This window comes from Stenella coeruleoalba (genome assembly GCF_951394435.1).
Source record: "Stenella coeruleoalba genome assembly, chromosome: 10".
In the NCBI taxonomy this organism is placed as follows: Eukaryota; Metazoa; Chordata; class Mammalia; order Artiodactyla; family Delphinidae; genus Stenella; species Stenella coeruleoalba.
In genome coordinates this window covers 20,115,440-20,139,028 of record NC_137156.1, presented here as the reverse complement: position 1 = coordinate 20,139,028, position 23,589 = coordinate 20,115,440, and the positions used below count along the sequence as shown (strand labels likewise).

Here is a 23,589-nt window from a genome sequence, read left to right as displayed (position 1 = left end):
GGTGGCCATCGGGCTTCCCTGGTGGCACAGTGGTTGAGAGTCTGCCTGCTGATGCAGGGGACGCGGGTTCGTGCCCTGGTCCGGGAGGATCCCACATGCCGCGGAGCTGCTGGGCCCGTGAGCCACGGCCGCTGAGCCTGCGCGTCCGGAGCCTGTGCTTTGCAATGGGAGAGGCCACAACAGTGAGAGGCCAGCGTTCCGCAAAAAAAAAAAAAAAAAAGGTGGCCATCAATGGAAAAATGCAGATCAGGTCAAGGAACTTCTAATGAAGTAGAAAACACAGACAGGTACCCAAACAAATGAAATTCAAGCAAGACAAAATATAAGTACATAAAGTGCTAATACACTCTGTTCAGTTTTCTAATTTAAAGTTCCAAACAGTTGATAAATATCTGAGAACACTTTTTACAAACACAGGTACTACTGCCCACTTTTAAAATCACCAGGATGGGCTTCCCTGATGGCACAGTGGTTGGGAGTCCGTCTGCTAATGCAGTGACATGAGTTCGAGCCCTGGTCCAGGAAGATCCCACAGGCCGCAAAAGCAACTAAGCCCATGCGCCACAACTACTGAGCCTGCGCTCTAGAGCCCACAAGCCACAACTACTGAGCCCGCGTGCCTAGAGCCCGTGCTCCACAACAAGAGAAGCCACCGCAATGAGAAGCCTGCGCACAGCAAGACGCATAGCCCCCGCTCGCCACAACTAGAGAAAGTCTGCACACAGCAACGAAGACCCAACGGAGTCAAAAATATAAACAAACAAACAAACCAATAAATAAAATCACCAGGGCACTATAGAAAACAGTTTGGTGGCTCCTCAAAGAGTCAAACACAGAATTCTCATATGATCCAATAATTTCACTCCTAGGCATATACCCAGAAGAACCAAAAGCAGGGAGCAGTACATCGATATTCACAGCATTACTCACAAGAGCCAAAAGGTGGAAACAACCCAAGTGTCCAGTGACAGATGAATGTATAAATAAAATGTGGAACAGCCATACAATGGAGTATCATTCAGCCATGAAAAGGAATGGTGTTCCAGCACATGCTACAACGTGCACGAGCCTTGAAAACATTACGCTCCGTGAAATAAGCCAAACACCAAAGGAAAAACACTGTCTGATTCTACTTACATGAGGTAACTAAACAGGCAAATTCACAGAGACAGGAAGTAAAATGGTGGTTTCTGGGGGCAGAGAGAACAAAGAAATGAGGCGTTACTGTCTACTGGATACAGAGTTTCTGTTTGGGATGATGAAGAAGTTCAGAAAACGGGTAGTGGTGATGCTTGGATTGTGAATATACTTCATGCCACTGAACTCTACTCTTAAAATGGTTAAAATCGTAAATTTTATGTGATCTATATTTAACCATCGTTTTTTTTAAGTTAAAATAAATTTTTTAATGGCTGGGGCATAAAGCGGCTCATCAATGGTAGAAACAGACAGGGGCCTCTCCTTCCCCTCCTAGAGGCCAGTAACTTACAGGAGGCTACACATTCACAGAAGAGGACAATTATCTCCAAGTTCCCACGAGAGAAACGTTGTATTGCTTTATTTTGTGTGCTCCCACGATGGCCAGGGCTACCCATAAAGGAAACTTTAGAACAAAAAATTATCAACAGCCCCCACTGCATGCAACTCACTAGATAAAATTCAAGAGCTCAAAGTTGAGACTGCGAGCAATGCTGAAAGAGCAGGTTGCATTAGGGAAGCAAGAGTGGGAAGCAACTCCCTAGTCAACTTGCCACTTGTTTTAACTACTTAGCAAAATGAATGTCAGTAGATGTACAATAAGAATACTTTGAGGAAAGCTCCACAGTTTACCTTGGGGGCGGGAGGTGTGGAACTAGTAAGTTATCTTACCTTTTGAAAAGCAAAGAAAGAAGGAATCTCAAAGGGAAGAACTCTTCATGCATTATTAACTGAATGAACTGGGCCCTCTTCTCCTAAAATACTAAAAGCTCTACTTCCCACTTACTCTCACAGTATTCCTAGAAGGAAGCTTTTCCATCCCCACACTATTAACTAAAACAGCAGACTAAGGACTTCTTTTTTTTTTTTTTGCTGTGCCCCGGCATGCGGGATCCTAGTTCCCCAACCAGGGATCGAACCCGCACCCCCTGCATTGGAAGCTTGGAGTCTTAACCACTGGACCACCAGGGAAGTCTCCTAAGTATGTTTTCAAAAGCCTTAGCACTAACCCTCAGGTCTTCCGATTCCCAAGTCCCCCCAAGGAGAATGGCTCTGTGAGTGCCCCTACATCTTTCCCCAACTAGACAGACACACAATGCCTGTTGTTCTCTGCCACCGGGGAGCAGGGGGAGAATTCTGCTCAGAGTAAGATTCAGAAGTGCCAAAATCCAACCCTGATAAACATGTGCGACAAAGCTTCTCACATCTCTACGGGAACTCAAAGCAGCAAACGCGCTGCTGTAGGCCAAAGAGCCAGACTTCCCAATGGGATTTTAACCTCATCAAAGTAATAAAGTGTATTCAATCCTAAAACACAAGCCAGTCCATACCAGCAGTGTGAGACTCAAGAGTTCCCAGCAACTGCTCTGTCCTAGCCTCACTAATAGAAGTTTTCAGTTTTTAACAGTATACTTGCAATAGTTAATAAGCCCTAACTAACAAAAGTTATTTGACACATGAGGAGTGAAAGCTCTGAATCCTGGAATCTTAGATCAAAGGATGCATTTTCCTACTTGAATGTCCTTTAGGACATCCCAGTTATGAGGTCAAGCAATCCACACTTGAACTTGTCCAGTTCCAGGGAACTCAAGCTTCCACCCTCCACACAAATCAGCAAATTCTATTACAGGACGGCTCTGGCTGTTGGGGAGATTTTGAGTTTCAAGACAATCCTCAGGCCCTGGTAGTTTTTATCCATTGCTCCCCGTTGGGGACTATAGACAATAAATCCACACCCTCTCCTCTGTGGCGGCCCCTCCCATATGTGAGGGCCGCTCAGCACCGCGAGAAGGCAACTCGTAACATAAACTGCACACAATCTGTGAGATGAGTATAGGTAAGGAAACTTTCCCCGCCCCATTTCTCAAAACTTGTCTTAAAGCAGAGTATTCTGAAATTACCCTAAACATTTATAATAAGAAGACTGACATCCAACCCAACTTCTCTTCCTCAGATCAGACCCAATGGAAGAGATTCCTGAAAAAAAGGTTTCTTCTTTGACTTTAACTCAATCAATTCCCAAGGCACTGCCTTCTTCCTTCCAGAGTTCCTTTACTCACAGATGGCATGAAGTAAATATTTGATAAATGAAACATTTCAATAATCTTCCTAAAAATAGGGTGGACGAGTGTGTCTTCTTGACATATTTTTCCCCCATCGGCTCATTTGTAAAGCATCAGAAGCAGATCACGACAACAGTCCAAAGGGATGTGCGAATTCTAATACAGAGGTCCTTTGTGTAAAAGACAAAACACTGAAATAAGTAAGTTGTCAGCCTTTCTCTGAGTTCCTTGGAACCCTGCTGCCCTATGAGATGTTAATCGGTGCTTTATGACATGTACAATGTATATTAGTAAGAACGCTAAAGGTTCTGAGAATAGAGAAAGGAGAAACCTGTTTAGGTTTGGGAAACACAGGGTCGAAGTCCTTGGGCAGCAGCACTTTGCTGCCAGCACGTCTTATTCATATCTTGGGAGCAGGATCTCTTCTCCACTTTAGGAAACACAGGCGTGGAGCTACACAAGGTTTATATGTTAAAATGGGTTGCTAGTGGAACCAATAGGAAATGAGATGCTTTCTTGGCTTTTCCAACAACTGTAGGTGAACTTTCAGATGTCAGTTCTACGTGTTTAAAAATAATAAAATCACACACTATAATTTTATCACACAAAAGCAATGAAGTGTCGTCTCTGAAAGCCTAAGAAAAGAAATCCTTTCATTGACTCGGCATAACTCTCATGATGGAAAGAAAGACTACCTTTCCAGGCAAAGGAGGACCCAGTAACCAGCAAAAAGTTGAAAGGACATCCAATTTCTCTCCCATGTAATTGATGAAACCAAGCCTTCACAAACAGGAAATAAATCACTCTCTCTGACATGATATGCAGGAAGGGAAACGAGAAGTGACTCGTTTGCACAAAGGTTCACATTCCTGAGACAGTGGCACAAACACTGCACAGTACCACAACAGGGAGACGTGACCACCTTTCTTTTGAAGCATTCCATAATCTCCTGGGTTAGGAACTGGCCGTAATGGGAAGCTGAGCTCAAGTGAACTAGTCAGGGAGCACTTCATGGCTTTGTGGACTGCACTCAGCATTCTGACCAAAGCAGAGTCCAGTCCAAGGGTCTGCAGCTGGACATTCTCCCCCACTTACTGCTTCACTGTTATTGGTCCCTGCATCCCGCACAGGGCTAAATTAAAGATGCACTACGTCAGATAAGGCTGCTGAGTAAAGAGACTCAACCAGGTCCCTGAGAAAACCAGTTTGGGCTTGAAATTTGTACTCCAGGCCTGGGTCCTTTACTAGCCAACTATTCTGTGTCTACCATGAAAAGTTCACCACTAGGGGTAGAGGGCTTGGTACACAAGTACAATAAGGAAAGAGCCCTAGGCTCTGGAGTAGTGGACAGTCTCCTCAAGGATACTAATTTGAGAATAGGAGAATTCTGATTATGTTGTTGGTCGGGCCCCAAATCTTTTAAGCAGGACTTGAAAATAACCACTGGCCCACATTCCCAGACTCTATTACCCTAATGAACTCAGCCAACTTTCCAATGTAAGATATTCTGTATCTCCACTCAGTCCTCTCCAGAGGGATTTGTGTGAAGGAATCCAATAGATTTGCTACATGAAGGTACTCATATTCTTTCCCAGGTTTTAATGGAAAAGAGAGGGAGGGAGGGATGACTGCACGGATGAGGGAAGTACTAATGAACTATATAGGGCTGATGTCAATAGTTCATACCGGAAAGAAATTTCTGCAGGCCCACTGAATTTTTAGAAAATGATTCACAAGGTTAATTTCAACATTCTACTGCCGCTGTTTCCACTGGTTTTTTGTTTGTTTGTTTGTTCTAAGGGTCTAACTCTTAGCACATCCCTCAAAAGAGATGGTACTGAGATGCCTTCACAGGAAATACTAGGAGAAAATGTTATTGGAGTCAAAGCAATAGATCTTTGGAATGACTACGGTGAGCTGGCCTCTTTGGTCTGCTCTAAGGAAGTGAAGCCCGGCTTGAGGTTTCCTGAAATGTGCTCTACGCAGGTTTCTTTGGGGCAAGTCAGTACAACATGCTGGAACGAACAGCATCCATTGCCCATTCTTTCCTGTAATGTTAACTTCAGTGGCCTCTGAGATTGTTTTTAAATAAAGAGGCGGGGCTACCCAGGTGTTTCTGAGGCACAGACAGCCTGAGAGGCTCTGCTTTAAGGAAGCAGCGTGCCATGAAGCCAGTCTGCAGAGACCACCTGGTCTTCCAATCTAAGTATGGATTTGTTGGGCCCATTCAGGTGGCAAGGAATAGACATACACTGAAGCCAACTCGGTGAATGATGGTCTACCATGAGGATACCTAGAGAAGGAAGCAAGACTGGAATCCCTATCGGCCCAGTTGGGCCTCCTAGAAAACTGAAAACTACTCTTCCAAGATACGGTCAATAGTTTGATTCACTCAACTTTTGGAATCCTCCTCCAAAAGCAGCCATCCAGGGCTCTGTCCCCCTCTTCCCACTGTTCTTACTACAACTGGCTTGTTAACAGCCTCTTCACGCTCTGTGGCTTCTGCTTGTATCGGGGCTTTTACTGCCTCGTGCCTTCTACTTTCTTCCGCATCGCTCTCCATGTCTCAGACTCCCAAGAGGAAGAATCTCTGTCTCATACAGATCAGCCCTGTGGGGCACAGCTGGGAAGTATAGGCTGTTGGTTGGCCTACAGAGGCTTATCTTGGCGGTCATAACCACCCCTAGTTCAGAGATGCTGAGGAAAGGAAACCCCCAAAAGGAAGTTGTGGATGTCACAGACTCTCAGAGGGGACCAGTATGACCAGCAGACACCTGGCATGACCTGCCTAGTAAAAGACACTCCCCTAAGCAGATTTCAAAGTTCTGTATGTGGCGGGTTATGACTATTTCTCAATAAGGCTTATTCTACAGGCATCTAGTTGGAGCTTACTTAAGACTCTAACTCAGTGTTACTCAAATTTCAGTGTGCATCAGAATCATCTGAAGGGCTTGTTAAAACGGATTGCAGGCCCTACTCCCAGAGTCTCTGATTCAGTAGCTCTGGATGTGATGCCTATGAATTTGCATTTCTTTTTTGTTTTTTGGTTTTTTTTTTGCGTTACGCGGGCCTCTCACTGTTGTGGCCTCTCCCGATGCGGAGCACAGGCTCCGGACGCGCAGACCCAGCGGCCATGGCTCACGGGCCCAGCCGCTCCGCGGCATGTGGGATCTTCCCGGACCGGGGCACGAACCTGTGTCCCCTGCATCGGCAGGTGGACTCTCAACCACTGCGCCACCAGGGAAGCCCTGAATTTGCATTTCTAACAGGTTCCCAGGTGATGCTAAAGTTGCTGTTCTCAGGACCGCACATTGAGAACCACTGGCCAAATCAATGGTTTTAAGACTAGGTATCTTAAAACAAGACAAACTTCTATTTGCTGCCATCTGTTATTTTTGTTACATACAGATATAGGGATCTAAGTACTTCAAAAATAAGTATTTTAAAGTGCCTATGGATTTTTAATTAAATTAACCAAAGCTACATTACAGAACATACATTTTCAGCCTTCGATATAACTTTATAAGCTAAGTATGACAAGGTATGCATTTGTTCTCTGACATTTGGGGACCCGCTGATCTAAACCAGTGGTTCTCAACTGGGGTCAATTCTGCCACCCAGCGAACATCTGACAACGTCTGGAAACATTTGTATTTGTCAGAACCGGGGGAAGGGAGGGCTTCACTGCTGGCGTCCAGTGAGTAGAGGCAGGGATACTAGTAAAACACACAGTAACGCACAGGTAGCCCCTGACACCAAAGAATTATTGGATGCAAAATCAATAGCAGTGCTGCGGCTAAGAAATGCTGCTCTAACACTTATTTAGAAAGTGAGAATCCAGCATGGCCAGGAGTCCTCAATGGTGGAAAAGCAGAGCTACACGAGCCCATGAACGCAAATAAATCCCCTGGCATCAAACAAGAGCCATCATAACCGAAACCCAAGAGGAAGCAATCGGAGTGAGGTACCACGAACAGGTGGCAGGACCCGTGGGAGCCCCACGAGGATGAACAGGGGCCAACTACTGATTGTTGGCTTTTTTGAGATCTGACTTGAAAGTGAAAGCGGAACTCGAGTATATTTCTGAATACATCGGGATCTGCAGGGAAAAGGAGGCATAAATGTACCCACAGAAAATGCACAGTCCTGTCTTCAGAGACATATATCTCAACAATGTACATACCTAAACCCTTTCTTAAAGAAAGATTTTTTCCAAAATCCACGTACCCTCTTTAAGACCAGCAGACTGAAAAAAAGATCCTAAACCCATTTGTGGAGACAGCCGATACTGGATTCAAGAGCTCTGACCAGAGAAAACATCAAAACAGGTATCTTGCACAGAGCCAGGAAAAGATGCAAAGTAGAAGTGCTTCTCTGGGGACTTACCTGATGGTGCAGTGGTTAAGAGGTTAAGAATCCACCTGCCAATGCAGGGAACACGGGTTCGAGCCCTGGTCTGGAAAGATCCCACATGCCGCAGAGCAACTAAGCCTGTGCGCGCCACAACTACTGAGCCTACGCTCTAGAGCGCAAGCCACAACTACTGAGCCTGTGTGCCGCAACTACTGAAGCCCGTGCGCCTAGAGCCCGTGCTCCGCGACAAGAGAAACCACCGCAACGAGAAGCCCGCATACCGCAATGAAGAGTAGCTCCCCGCTCCCCGCAACTAAGGAAAGCCCGCGCCCAGCAATGAGGACCCAACACAGACAAAAATAAATAAATAAATTTATTTTTAAAGAAAAGAAGTACTTCTTTGGGGCTATTCAGATAATATATATCCAAGTAATCTATGACTATGGACACATAACCAGATTCTCATATCAGAGCGTTCAGCACAGTTCACTGCAACACCCCTCACAACAGTAACCGTAACTAAGACTTGAGGACTTACTCTATGCCAGACACTATTTAAAATATTTTATATGGAATGTCTCATTTAATTTTCAAAACAAATCTAAAGGTAGGTTCTATTATTATACCCATTCTATGGATGAAAAAAGTGAGGCACCGAGAGGTTACATAACTTGCCCATAGTTAGTAGTTTTAGGATTCTAACCCAGGCAGACTGATCCCATAACACAGAGGAAGCCTCTAAGAGAGTGGAAAGTATAAAATGTCTGCAAAGATATTTAAAAAGAAAAAAAAAAGCCATCCCTGAATTTCAGGCTAACTATACCACAAGCATGACTCTCCAGAATATGAAAGTATGGAGCCCTACTCCGATGGGTAGAGAAACTGTTTATTCCCAGAGAACACAGAGCCTGCCAAAAAGGACCCGAGTGTGAAGGCTTCCTGCACACACAGCATTGCTGACAACACTTGTTCAGTTCCACGGACAACCTGCGCGTATCTGATGTAAAGACAGACGCTTCATTAAGTCTCTGCAGTGAGAACTCTCAAACGGGAGGATGCTTAAGAAACTCTAAGTGACAAAGTGCTAAAAGCCTCTCCTTTGCTCCAGTTGCTCTGTTAAGAAGCAACACTGGACAGGAAGGATTGGACCGACTTCTTGCATCCAGGCCTTGTGGAGAAAGAGAAATATTGACAGAGAGACCTACCAGGTTCCTCGCAGAGACCACTTAGAGGACTGTAAACTGATGGAGGGTTAAGGGCTACTGGAGCTTCAGAAGTTTGTTTTCTAGAGAACTGTTGAAACGGAAACCGAACTTCACAGGTAACTCACCAATGATAAATTTTGAGGGGGTGAAAGTTCTGATAAGGAATACGACACCCAGGAGATTGCGATGGAGACAGCCGCACAAGCCGAGTGCCCAATGAACTAAGCCTTTCCCTGCAGGCTGGTTCTGATTTCCATCAGCACAGGCAGTGCCCGTGATTCAGTGAACTAAGTTGTACAAAAAGTTTCCCCAGACTGCAACATTTTTGCTACCCCAAGGATGCAGGCGAAAATAGAAACCGGCTCCTGGAGACTTAAAGGAAAAAGGGCTGAAATGTTCCAAGTGCCAAAATGATCTGTCCAAGAACCACAAGTACTTCTCTCCAGGTCTCGGTTTCATTCTCATGCCTAGGAGGGATGATCCAATCTTCTTTTGATTGCCAGTGACAACCGATTTCAGACAGATGAATTCAGGAAACCGAAAATGCCCACTGGTAACACCTAACCAACCAGCCTGGACTTCACCAGCCATATTTTAGCTCAGATTCAACAAGAGAGTGTTGCTGGGCTCCTCAGGCCTGGGAGTCAGGAATCAAACTGCAGAGAAACTGTCTTAAAAGAGACTTTGCAAGACTTCGGAAATCTCAGTAACTTCCCTACTTCTGGTTCTATTTTTTCCCTTGTCTGTTCCACACTGGGACTGAGAATGTAACTCTGAAAATGGAAGGGGTCCTACGTGCTTGTTTTCTGATAAGCATGAGAGGTTCCCTGAGGAATCTCATCCCACCTGCCAGTCTTGGAAGGAAAGATAACCACAGGCAACATGGTACCCAAGGGCAGCACTGAAAGGAGAGAAATGCAGGCTGAACACTCGAGGGACTCACCAAGGAAGATGGGGCTGCAGGAGCTGCTCGTGGGAGGAGAGCCCAAGGGTCCTCGTGACCTGGACACACCCCCTCAGGGGTGGGGAGACAGGGAAAGGGTGAGGTAGTGGGAAGAGAAGCAAGAACTACTCTGCAGGTGTAGGTGGGGTGGGGAAGGACCATGCCACTTAAGAGATAGATGTTAGCTACACAGGTGAAGTCAATTGCCTTCAGAACTGCCTGAGAGAAAAAGCAATGTCTCCTTTCCTTATGATACTAAAATATCTTCTGAGACACCAGACGAGCTGTACATGCACACTGGCTTAGGGTTCTACTTAGCTACACTTCATCCAATGAAAGCGCCATGGGCCTTATCAGTTGCACATCTGCTCAGCTACCATTTATCAGAGCCTCAAGGACCCAAGGTAAGAAAGTCTTGAGACCAGAGCAAAGACCAAAGATCTAAATTGTATAATGCAGTCTCACATCGAGCTGGGGTGCAGCCACGAAAAAGCTGTGGCTGATTCAGCAGGAGCCAGGGCCGAGCAAGACCCGGGACTCCGGAACCCACCGGCAAACACCAGAGCCACAGGACTCCTCGCCTGCAAATATACTCCAGTAGAAGACAATGTCGCATCCACCCAGGCAGACCTAAAAGGGCCCTAAACTGCAAGGACAAAGTTTGCCTTGCGAGCTAGGGTCCAAGGAGTCCTTGCCTAAGAAATATAAGGACCTGAAAAAAGAGAACCAGCCATTTTGCTAAGCAGACCTTTCTAAAGACAATAAAATTAATGAGGTGGGGGAATTATTCTCTATTGAGACTTCCTGAATAATGATCAGGTGAAAAATACATCCTTTAAAAAGTCTGTCAGGCAGCAATTCCACTGCCAGGAATTTATCCAAGAAAAATAAAAGTGAGGATGTGTCACTTATAAGGCAAAATCCTGGAAGGAACCTAACTATCTCATTATAAGTGTTAGATAAATTATGGTATACTTCTCAAGTGGGCTAATAGAGTGCCAGGCAGACATTCAAAACATTATATATATTATATATGTATTATATGTTATATGTATTTTATATAATATATATATAATTGTCATGGAAAGCTTTGACCTCAAAAAGTAAAATTTAAAAGTAGGTTACAAGATAGGCTTCAGGATTCCATTTTAAAAACAGATCATATAGTTTATGTATGTTAGCATAGAAAAATTTTTTCCAATGATTACATCCAAATTGATAGGACTAGATGATGCTTCAGTTTTACTATCTTATATTTTATAACTTTTTAGTAATGCAAATAGCATAGATACTTTCAAAATTTTAAAAACAAGAAGAAAACTTTTACTTGGCCAGAGCAACGTGCAGCTGGTACTCTTCACTTGGCCGACTGCACCCACACCCATGTTTCCTACAGAGTCTGGAGAACAGATTCTGTGATGCCACACACTGCGTTCCCCCCTTCAAGTGGCACAATCCACAAAAGCCCATTAAAGACTCTGAGAAAGTCTGTTTCATTCAGTTTTAACAGTGTTTGCCAAACATTTGTAATCCCCAAAACACCTACAGCTTAAAAGGCTCACTGGTAAAGTAGGATGCGTCCAAAGCAAGGCGATCAGAACAGTGAAAAGTCTGAAAGCAATGTCCTCCAAGGATTAAGATTTGTAGCAAGTGAGCATGTTTCGCCTGAGGACTAAAAGACCAAGGAAAAACATAACTGTCCTCAAATACCTGACCCGTACTCATGTAGGAGGGAGCAAAATTGCCCTATGATGTTCCAGTAGCCTACATTACAGTAAATTCAGAGAAGTTACTGAGAAGCAGGTTCCAGCCTGAACTAAGAAAGGGCTTTCTGGGATTCTTGCTTTTCCCATCACCAGAAACACTGAAGCAGAAAGTGGATACTCAGCTATCAGGGATGCTACAGAAGCAACTTCTCATAGGCTAGAGTGCATGGTTAGAGGGCTACCAAGAGTCCTCCAGCCTCAAGATCTTCTGGGCAGCAATCAAGAGGGGCCAGGGCTGAAGAAACTTCCCCAGAGTCCGCTTAAGCCAATCCGTCCACACCAGATCCTGTCTGGAGGACACGCCTACTCATCCCAGTCGATGCCCGTAAATGTCTCCTGAGACCCCAGAGCCCAGGGATCAGCAGGAATGGACACACCTGCCTCCTCAGTGGGAACTCAGCACATTCATCCCAAACCCTTGCCACAGGCTGGAGATGCTCTAAGCACAGTTCAGGGCATTTGTACAGCCCTGCTTCTACTTCTAAGAGGACTTGCTGTGCACCCAGTGTGTCTAAAGAGACAAAGATACCTGCTGGCAAAGGTTCATCGAGAGATAATGTTTTCAAAAAAGAAAAATTCTCTCCCAAACAACCAAGATGAAGGAAAGGACCCAATGGGTGAAAGTGAACAGACTTTTATGTAAACACACACACACCCACACACACCCCACCCCAAGCATCCTTCTTTCCTCCCTTTATTGTGCCCCTCTTTTCTCAAAGAGTTGGGGAAAGTGATAGAGAGACAGAGAGACAGACAGAGAGACAGACAGAGAGGGGCAGAGAGACAGACAGAGAGACAGACAGAGAGGGGCAGAGAGACAGACAGAGAGTAATAGGGCACAGGAAGATTTAGAAACAATAGGCCCCATATATACCAATCCAAATCCTTGTATTCTGTTCAAAGACAACAAGCTTTTTAGAAAGGGGGAGAGTTCTATCCTTCATCAGATTTTAGTTGCATTTTCAATCTACTTTAACAAAAGATATTAACAGCGTTTCTAATGAAATGAAACATAAAGGTGTTACAGTAACCTTTCACCAAAGCCTTTCTGTTTTGTTTTCTCTGTACCTATTTTACGACTATGAAAAATGAGTTCTTCCAATTCATGGCATATTCTAGTTAGATTTCCCGAGTCCTCCTGGTCCAAAATGCCCCCTCCCCAGGGTGCCTAAATCCCAGAGGCTGGAAAGGACTATCTTTTTAAGAACAATGAAAAGTTACACCAAGGCTGGTGTATGTTCAATAGCTTCTTGCCCAAGGTCATTTGACTCACCTAACCCAACTACAGAAGAAACTGGGGCAGATGAGAAAGTAGAATGTAAATGCAGCTCAGGTAACAAGTTCAAGTTGGCCAGAACTGTCTCCTGGAAACATGTGCCCAGAGCCATAGCCTGCCTCCAACCCCTACCCAGAGGTCAGCGGGAGCTGACTCCAGTTTTGAGTTGGGGAAAATTCTGAAGTACTCAAATACGGATTATTTTATTTTGAGTTTCCCAGAACTTTTGCCAGGACCCTTGGCAACAATGTGTTGCTCTCTGATACCTACTCCTGAAGATTGTTTCAATGTTGTTGCTGTTTTCTAAAGCTCAATTTTCTCGTCATGTAACTTCACCCAGGCGCTTTGAAAATTACCTATGCACTGAATTGTAAGTGATCCTTAAAAGTTGAGGCTCCTACAGTTCCACAAAGAGAACTGTTCAAATTACCCAACAACTGGTACAAGCCTCCTGCAGAGGGAAGTAAACCCGGAGGCCTAGAACAACGATTTTCCAATAGCATTCTTCGGAAGCCACTGCAATCTACAAACATCTGATGTGGATTTCATTCTTACTTCTATTCTAACTGCTGGGACAAAACACAAACACATGATTTGATCTTACACCAAATTTAACTTACTGGAGATAACAATGAGGTAAGCTTTGCTGTCAGGATACCCCACTTTTGTGCAGAACTCAGGATAAAGTGTCTCCTGACATCTCTATTTCCTTGGAAAGCATCCCCAGATTGCAAAAGTAGCTATTTTAAAAACTGTGACATTTGTACTACTTAAAGGGTAAATAGGGAGTCTCTCTATACTAAGGAGCCAAAACCAAATCCAATCTCCCCTCTATTTCTAAGTTATGTTCATCAAAACAGCCTCACACAAATCACTGATTGGGTTTATACTCATATTTTGGATTTTAACTATAAATTTGCAAAACACACTTACACTCCTAAAATAGCACTATTTTATTGGTCCCATGGAAAATTATGTGTTTTAAAAGGGTACAACTGATTTAAAAAAAAAAAAGTCTAGAAACCATCGGCTAAGATTGATGTCACCTGAAAGTAGCTGCAAAATGTAATTTCCAGAGTGAATATTTGTCTGAGAAGTGACTGTGCCGTGGGTCGTGCTGCTGAATCAAGTTAGGTATTAGAGACAGGGGAATTAGGAAAATATTAAACAGATTAGCCACAAAAAACGAGCATGGCGTCGTGTAAAAGAAAAACGCTTTCCGTATCAGAGACTGAGGTTTAAACTGATTCCTGATTATGTGGGCCAGATGCTTACAAAACTTTTAGGTGAGAGATATTCCCTTTTTAATGCATTTTTTAAAAATAAACAGGTAGGAGTAGAGTTTATATTTTAATGAAAGACAGCACTGCCACCAAAATATTTTAAGGATACATGTTACCCCAAATAACGTTCTTTTACTTTTCCTCGTCTTAAAGTTAACTTAGTTATTCCAATCAAGCCGAATCCAGGTGCTCAAAAGTTATAAATAAATAGCCAAACAAGAGAAAATACATTAAAGAGATTCAGGTTAACTTTTCAAAAGAAAATAAATGAAGGATGGATCAAGTGTTTTCAAGGGAACCGGTGAACAAACTGACATGGTTACATTTACATGCCATTCCTCGACATGCTCAGTCTAATAAGAGAGTCCTGCTTCTGCCCCCTTTTAAGAGGGATGTGGAAGAACAAAGGGTTGGCAAAGATGATTGAACCCAAATTCCAAAGTGAAACAGGAAAAACAAAGCTGAGACCAGGAACAGATCTACACAATTCAGAGGCACTGTTCTGGAGAGAGAGACACATTCCTCTCCCGTAGACAAGCAACAGCAGAAGCGTGGGTGGAGGACCTTGCTTTCCCCTGACAACATTTTTCTTTCAACCATTAGTCCTCCAAAAAAAAAAAAAAAAAAAAAGGCCAGGCAATACCAAATTGCCTGGATCACACATGCATTGCTGGTAGGACTACACAATGATTCAGCCATTCTGGAAAATGGAAAATGACAGCTTCTAAAAAAAAGGCAATTCCTATACAAACCCACAATTATACTCTTTGGCATTTCAAAGGGAGAAATGGAGATTTATTTTCACACCAAAATCTATAAACGGGCTTCCCTGGTGGCGCAGTGGTTGAGTCTGCCTGCCGATGCAGGGTACACAGGTTCGTGCCCCGGTCCGGGAAGATCTCACATGCCGCGGAGCGGCTGGGCCCGTGAGCCATGGCCGCTGAGCCTGCGCTCCGCAACGGGAGAGGCCACAACAGTGAGAGGGCAGCGTACCGCAAAAAAAAAAAAAGAGAAAAAAAAAGTCCAGGTACTACAAAACTTGGGTGGAGATTCAAGTGGCAAATGGGAGGAAGGACTGAGAGTCTAGGGAACACAATCTCTTCCTGATGACATCCCCTAAAGACAACAGAGAAAGGCCGTACAGCAAAGGATGACATGGTGCCAGTGTGTGGCTTGCGGCAGACCTGCCCACAACTTAGATAAAAGGTACAGGCGGGACTTCCCTGGTGGTCCGGTGGTTAAGACTCCGTGCTCCCACTGCAGGGGGCACGGGTTCGATCCCTGGTTGGGGAACTAAGATCCCACATGCCGAGCAGCACGGCCAAAAAAAAAAGTCCCCAAAACGTACAGGCCAAAGAACTGTCCTCCAGGAGGACACTCCAATGACAGAGAGCCTGTTCTAGTCTGTTCCATGTTCCCTTTAACTGTTCCCAAAGGCACCAGCTTGGACCTGTTCCATCCCAGTTTCCCAAACTATGGTCAGTAGGGTCTCTGGCCGTATAAGTTTGAGAAAGACAGTATACTTCCGCTCATTCTGAGAAATCTACTATGCACAAAGGTGTACTAAAGGCTCTGAATCAAAGCCATGCAGTGAAGACGCTGGTTTATCTTTGTTTACCACTTGACTGTCAAACTTGGTTTCCCCCCGAACATCGATTTCTGATTTCACTAGACCAGCACATACCTTAGGAATTTGGGATCTCATCAGTTGCACTCCATCCAGCTTAAAAGGTACCATAAACTATAAGTAATTATTGGCCTTAGAGTGAACTAAGCTCAATCCCTCAATAAAGGCAGTGAATACTTGGGCATGGAAAGAACAGGCATTTTCGGTGCCACTGAAAAAACAGAATGCACAACCCTTCGGTTCCTTCTGCTTTATCATCTGTTGGGAGTTCATCGTGTACTAGGCACTGTGCTAAGCAGTGTTAAGATACATCCCAGTTAATCTACAAAGAAACCATGTACAAATAGAAGGTCTGTTTCATTAGAGAAAGGAATTGAGGCTGAACAACGTTATCAAGTGGCTAGGCTGCAGTGTGAACTGGGCATGACTCAAGGTCCAAGGCCTTAACGGCTGAGTCCTACTGCCTCCCTAAAAGAGGGGAGGATAAAGTTCATGTGATGGTCATGAGAAACAGGTGGTGGGAAGAGACCTGTTGAACCCGTCCCAACTTTCACCTGATCCCAATTGCAAGAAAAAGAATCAGCTTTAAGCCCAGCCATTCTCCACCCATACCCCTTGCTCCAGCTGTACTTAGTATTTGCCTTTAACGTGCTAAGCTCTCTCTGGCTTCCAGGCATATTCTGTTTCCTTTGTCTATAACATGTCTCTGCTCTCTTCCCTTAGTAACTCTTATTCATCCATTGGGTGTCCGTTTACCTTTGCCTTCTTTCTGGAAGTCTTCCCTGACCCTCAGGCCTGAGTCAGGGGTTCCTCCCATGTGCCCCCAATCATCTTGCTCACAGCACACCTCACAGCTCTGCCTCTAGAGATGTTTACCTCCCAACTCGACTCTGAGCTCTGAATCCCATGAAGTCAGAATCTACGTCCATCTTGTACATCTGGCACATGGGAGAGTCTCAACAAGGGTAGAACCAAGCAATGTACAATGTTATCCATCAATCAGTCAAATCCACACAAGGGAGCACTAATCCTTCTAAAGTCCAAATCTTCCTGAAAGTTTGTAACCACTGAACAAGCCAAAGGATATTTTCTTTCTATTTTGAGCATAATGGGGAAGTGGACAGGCTCTGAGTGAGACAGATCTGGGTTCATTCAACTCCCGGCTCTGTCATTCATTAGTTGGATGACCTGAAACAAGTTCCTTTAGCCTCTCCAAATCTCAGTTCCCCCAAATACAGATGTAAATAGTGCCTACCTCAGAGGGCTGCTGCTGGAGCGAATACGGCAATGCATAATCAAGTGTCCAACAGAGCCTGCTGAATGAACATCAGCTCTTAGGACCATGAGAAGGAAGATGAAGATAAACCCTCTACAAAAGATAAGCTAGAAATAGCATAAAGTCTCAAAGTGTGAAAAGAAGGAACCAAGTCCTATATAACACACTCCCAGCTTTATAAGGAAGGATACTAAGAGCACGCGGGGCAGGGGGGGTGGGGGCGGGGCACTTAGGGAAAAGGAACAAGGAATAAAAATCAGAACAGAAATACTGATTTAAGCCAATTCGGGTATACCCTATTTTACTGAACTGACAGCCAAAAGAAAGTCAGAAATGCAAATTATAAGGAAATTCCCAATGTTTTAAGTAAATGAATTTCTCTGAATTCAGAAACTCGAAAATCAAAGACTTAAAAAGGTTAATTCGTAGACCATCCTGCTCAAACCTGAAGCTTGTCAAACCTTGAATATTTCTATTAACAATTCCTGCCCCTGCAAGTAAGGAACAGGCAAGACAAGTTTACCCCAAGCCACTAGAAACTGCTCAGATTCCAGATTTGGGGAGATAAATGCTTAAATTCAAATACATTTGTAATTTGGTTACAACCTTAATCAACTCCAGCTGACATTAAGAGCCCCACCCCACCCCCACCCCCGACAACATCTTAACAGTAAGTACCAATCATAACTATTCTTTAATGGTGCCAACTTTATTACACTGGACATGTAAATTTGTCTTTGCGGTTTTAACTTTGCTAATTTTACTCATGGCATGGGTTTATGAATACTACTTTGATGAATAGTGTCCATACCAAATAACACCACATACCATGTTAGACTGTTGCAGGAAACCTACTTGATATTTAAATTGTATAAAGGTGAATCCGTCTTGTGAAGATTTACTGTAAACGTATAAAACAACAAATGGCAGAAACAAAATTTCTTCTCTGCACTACCACTGCCAAAACATACCTCTATCCTGTGGCTGAACAACAATAAGTAAAACATACTTTAAGGAAATTTACTCTTTATTAAAACTAAATAAAGCAGAATGACGACACCCATCATTTCTGCTATTGTAACCTTAATGCTGCAGTCTGTGTGAACACATTTCATTGCAGGGCAAAAGTCACTCAATCACGTTTTTCCACTTCAATTCCTCTGCCATCCTGATTTGTACACAGAGAGATAGAAGTCATCCATCAATAGCACAATCTTCCATCCACAGGGGAAGGCAGTCAGATACTTTAAAAGATTCTCAAGACAGATGGTATCAGAAAGATACTTCAAACTCTGTGGCAACTTCAACTGAAGAAACAGAATATTAAAAATATTCTCTTTTAATGACATATGCTTGGGATTTATTTTAAAATACTCCAGAAGTGTGAGGCGGGGGAAACGGTGATGAGATAAAACAATATTGTCAAAATGCTGAAAACTGTTGAAGCTGGATGAAAGGTATATAAAGCTCAATACACTGTTCTCTACTTTTGCATATGTTTAAAATTTTCTAATGGTAAAAAGATGAAACCGAATATTTTCTCCAACAAAAACACAAACAAGGTATATTTACCTAAGCTTAAATTAAGGTTTGCCACAGTTTCAACACAGAAACCACTAAAACACCACAAAAGGCTTTTCACCTCTCTAAAGGTACAACTCAGGCACTGACAACTCCCTAGCAATCCTGTGCTCAACAAGGGCCAGTCCCTCAGCCCCCCAGCAACTCTTCTCACAAGCTAGAGGGAGGAGCCGGCATTTCCCTCCCAAACACCAAAACCAATTTAAAAAGACAAATGTTTTCTTCGCCTTCTCAGACCATCACCCAGAGATGGCTGCCGATATAACATTTGAGAGAATTTAATAATTATACTGACATAGGAGGAGTTTAAAAATTTCATCTCAAGTCCTCACAAATAACATCAGATAATCAGACACAACAAAGATAATAAGCAAGCCCCCTTTAACATCCAACTTTGAATAACTTGAAAACGGTCTCTAGGAGATGACCTAGATGTGGGTGACTTTTTACAACATTAAGACAGACAATTTTTAAAAACTTCAGTCTCTAAAATTTAAATTAACCCTACTTTTAACTTTCAGTGGACAAATATTCCAACTAACCTAGGACAAAATGGGCATCAGAACTTTCGAACAAAATATAAAACACAGAACCAGTGCTGCATGAAAACTAGGCAATCAAAACAATAGAGGAGAAAAACATTTTTACTTCCCAACTTTGTTTTTAAGAAAAACGTTAATACTTACCAGCACTTTGTTTTCAACTTTGTCTCCCTTCACTTCCAACTTTACTTTCTTCTTCAATGCAATCTTTATCTTTCTGCCAATAACATCCTTTATGCTTTCTGAAAGAAAGGAATACTTTTGTTATATTCTTTTATTAATAAGAGAAAAGCATGGGGGAGGACAGCATTTGAAGGAGCATTTTTGGTTGTTTTTATTTTTTATTGTCTTTTTTCTTTTTAGTTTTCTTTTTTGTTTGTTTGTTTGTTGTTGTTGCTTGTTTTAACCAGCCTGATAGTTACTGGTCACCAAGTATTCGATGAACGCCTACTTTGTGCCTTGGACCGTGTGCTCAGATGCTGAGGCAAATATGAAAGCATATGATATAATACCAGTCCATGCAAGGCATGATATAATCTTGCTGGGCAAAGAGGACAAGCACACACAAAGAAAAAAAAGCAGCAAAGTCAGGCAGTAGCATAGAGCACTATATTGCAGGCAGGCAGACCATAAGCACAACAGGAATTTATAAAATCCCTTGGCTGGTTACCTCTGGCCCCCAGCAGATCTGTGTTCATGACAGTGCCATATACGTATTATCATTTTCCAGGAGTGCCTTGACATGAAGGTTGGGAAATATGGCAAAGAACCAGAACCGGCCCAAACAATTCAGTCAGGGTGCTCCTGGCCATCTGTCCTTTCAAAATCTTCATACCACCGCATCCCTGAAGAGTGGTCAAAGGCAGAATTGAGAGAGAAGGGGAGAGTTGAAAAGTTGGATGGTAGCGGGAAGGCCCTTCTGGGACTCCCGTGAGGACCCCAAACTCAACAGGTCCCAAATCAAAGTCACTATTTTCCCTGCTCCTCCTCTGGCCCTTAATGAAGTTAGAAATCTTGTTTATCTCCAACTCCATTCTCTCAGGGAGCCAGTCACCTCCTCTCCTAGGACCACCTCCTAACAGCTCCTGACCCGTGGACTTGATCCTGCATTCAGGGCCTCAGAATCTCTCACCGAGACTAAGCCTACCACCTCCAACCTATCAGCCCCTGTACCACACCTCCCCCAGAACTAAAGCGACCCTTCCAAAGCCACGGATCTGATCGTGTCCCTCTTGCTCTATGAGTCACAGTCATTTTTGAATGAACCCAAACCTTGCAGCAGGCCACTCAAGGCCTTTCACACTTTTCCAGCTTAACTTCTCAGCACACACCCACTTATCTCTATCCTCTCTATCCTTTACACCCCTAGGATCCTGTATATATTATTCTCTTTCCTGGGCTGCACTTTCCTTATTCTCCTGCTGGTTAGATTCTACCTTCCTTCAAAACATAGCAAACTCCTTTATACTCCCACCACTCTGAAATGTGTATTATAATCATTTTGGTTTATTCATATATTCAACAAATATACCTAGTGTGCCAACTACTCTACTAGATGCCGGGCTAGAGATGACCCCTGCCTTCCACAAGTGCTTACCATCTAGTGGATGATTGTAAGCCACTAGATGGATTGATGGCACTCGATGAATCTGCACTCACTACCGTGAGATCATGGACAAGAAGATACATGAAGGTTTCAGGGAGGAGGGGACCCTTGAGCTGAAGCTTGAAGGAGGAGGAAATAGACCACTGGTTTCCAAAGCACAGTGCACAATACAATCCATTGGGGTGCAGGAAGAAAACAGAACTTACTTCTATTTGCGATGTGTTTCAGTTTATGTTTTCGATTACACACACTAAATGAAGTATGCATGCAGCTTAACAAATAAATATATGCTTACTAAGGGGTGATCAAAATATTCTTATTGGAAACCCACCACAAAGAGTTTAGAGCCACTCAGATAAGAAGAGTGAAGGAGGGGAGGATAGGGCAGTGCCAGCAAAGAGAAGGGCATGGGAACAAGAAAAAGTACAGTTTGTCCAGGGAACAGCAATGAGGTGGAATGTTGGCCAGGGTGTGGGGGATAGGTCGGGGAGCTCATTACACAGGGAGTTCTCTAAGCAGCTCCTATCTTATCAGAACTCAAAACGGGTACAGGCTGCTCGTCCCTCCCCTAAAAAGAACTGTGGGAAATGAGCATCTGAAAGTGATTTAAGAATACATACACAAAGAAAAAGATGGGAAAGTTATATACCCATAGGTCAAAAGTAGCTATCTTGGAGTGGTAACATGGGTGACATATATTCTCATTCTTCTCTGCATTTAAATTTTTTAAATAAAAAGCATGTATTACTTTAATAATCAGAAAGATACACAACACATTTTTTAAATGCCTTGGGGGATTAGCTTCAGGGACTATATTGAAGTTTTCACGTGGTTGCCATTTTGAACTGATGAGAGCAGAACTCCTGCAAGCACTTGAAATTAGAGACTAAAGCAGATGCAGGAATTTCCCCTAGCCCAGGCCAATTAGACCATTTAAAGGCCCAGAAAAATCATATTGGGCCTATCACAAAAACATTTGTCTTTTGTTTGAAAGATATGTGAGATGGGCAGGACTCGATAAACACAAAAATTCCATTTCTAGATAAGGGTTAAATTCAACTTTTAAAATATACCAAAGGATTTATTTTGAGGACCATCAATATAAACCAGGTACCTTATTTCCATCCTATCCTTCATCGCCCTTTTTCCTGGGTAATTACCTAAACTTTTCACCACCAGGCTCAAGGACAACTAATTAAAAACTCTGCCACCTTCTTTAGTTATCCTTATCTCCTGGCCAGTGAGGCAAACCCGCCCCTAAATTCTCTTTCTCAGGACCTCTGGAGGCATCTTCAGAGGTTCTGGGTGTTTGTTTCCTTCCTGGAAGGGTGTTGGAAAGATCTCAGCCTCCCAGAACTGGATGGACCACTCACTCCCAGTGGACTCTACAGGGTTGGGGAGAGAAGAGGCATGATTGGGGGGGAAGGGGGGGTAGACTTAATACCCTAAATTTGGTAGTTAGGTTTATTTTAATTCAACAAAAGCAGAAGCTTCTATCTTCCATACAAGCCTAGCAACAGCTTCTTTACATCTAGTTTCACCTGCTGAGCTAACAGTCACTAATGCAAGAGCACACACAAACTCCTCCAAAGTATTACTGCTAGAAGGTGAAACAGAGGGGCAAATTCCTCAGATGCAGATGAATGGGCGGTTAGAACTCTTGTCATCACCGATTAAACGTCTTTCTGAGCTGTAGGCTGTGTAGTGTGCCAAGGATGGGACAGTAAGGAATACAGGTCACTGGGGCTCAAAACACACACGCACACAGAAACACATACCTTGTTACAATACAACATGCTACACACACACGCGCGCTTAAACGCTTGGTTTTCCGAACACTCTTCCCCCCAAACCTCATTTAAGCTCTGCCATTTTAACCATCCACTTAATTAAGTTAAACCCCAAGACAAAATATTCACCACCCCCCCAAAAAGAACCCTCAAGGGACTCAAACAATGGGTCACCTTGCATAGGGTACCACACACAGGTTCCCTAAGAGATCCGGGATGGGGAGAATCGGTAGGTTAATCATTACTGAAATAAGGTTTTTATCATTAACCCTCAATTTCCTGGCCCGAGTTTGCGTCAGTCCTGTAACCCTTTCGCTCCCAGTTCGCTAGGCGAAGCCACGCCTTGCTAGGCTCAGTCATTATACCGGACTAGCGCCCCCCTCCCCCAAGTCTGTACGTCACAGGGGCACCTCCCGCCGGTTATTTCCTGGGGTCAGGGTGGTCCTGGCACGTGCCGGAGGCGACCCACTGTGCGCCTGCCAGCCGTCCCGGTGCTGGGCTTTCCCGGACTTCCCGAGTTGAGGACACTGGGCTGGGCGCTGTGAAGGATTCTCCTCGCTTCCAGAACTCCCCAGACCCTGGCAGACCGCCCCCTTCCTCCGCCAACCTGGACCCCCGGTCGTGGCGGAAGGAGGCGCCTGGGGGGTGTCCCAGCGGCGCAGCAGAGTGCGCTCCCGGGTCTCCCGATTCCTCCCCGCGCCGGCCCTCTCGGGACTCGGCTTTGCAAGCGGTCAGATGGGAACAAACTTCCCGGCGCCCCCCAGCGACCCTGCCCGACACCACTCCGACCCCAGGGGCGCCGGGACTTCGCGGGACGCACGGGAGGGCAGAGGTGGGAAGGGCGGGGGAGGTGAGGGGGACGCAGAGGGGGAGGTGAAGGGGACGCAGAGGGGGAGGTGAAGGGGACGCAGAGGCAGAAGGAAAATCAACCACAGCGCGACTCTTACCTATCAATTCCCTGGGCACCTCAGAGCTCTCCTCGGTCATGGTGGCCTTCTAGGTGCGGGGGTGCTGCAGGTCCAACTCTGATTTACAGCTCCCCACCCTACCCTGAACCCCTCAATTTCTTAGAGGCAGATGA

At 44.3% G+C, this 23,589-nt stretch overlaps 1 protein-coding gene across 7 annotated transcripts in view; it reads right to left on the bottom strand.

Moving 5' to 3' along the window:
• Positions 1 to 23,589, bottom strand: part of CARMIL1 (capping protein regulator and myosin 1 linker 1) — a 353,818-nt gene that overhangs the window by 294,478 nt on the left and 35,751 nt on the right. For 4 of the 7 annotated variants that reach the window (XM_079933705.1, XM_079933706.1, XM_079933708.1 and 1 more), the window contains exons 1-2: positions 23,456 to 23,585; positions 19,257 to 19,354 (exon numbers count right to left, since the gene is read on the bottom strand). In XM_079933705.1, coding sequence (XP_079789831.1) covers positions 19,257 to 19,354; positions 23,456 to 23,495 — 138 coding nt within the window. In that variant the 5' untranslated portion in view covers positions 23,496 to 23,585. Of the gene's footprint in view, positions 1 to 19,256; positions 19,355 to 19,782; positions 19,997 to 23,455; positions 23,586 to 23,589 lie in introns of those variants that run through there. The other 3 variants (XM_079933710.1, XM_079933709.1, XM_079933707.1) reach the window with 2 other exon arrangements.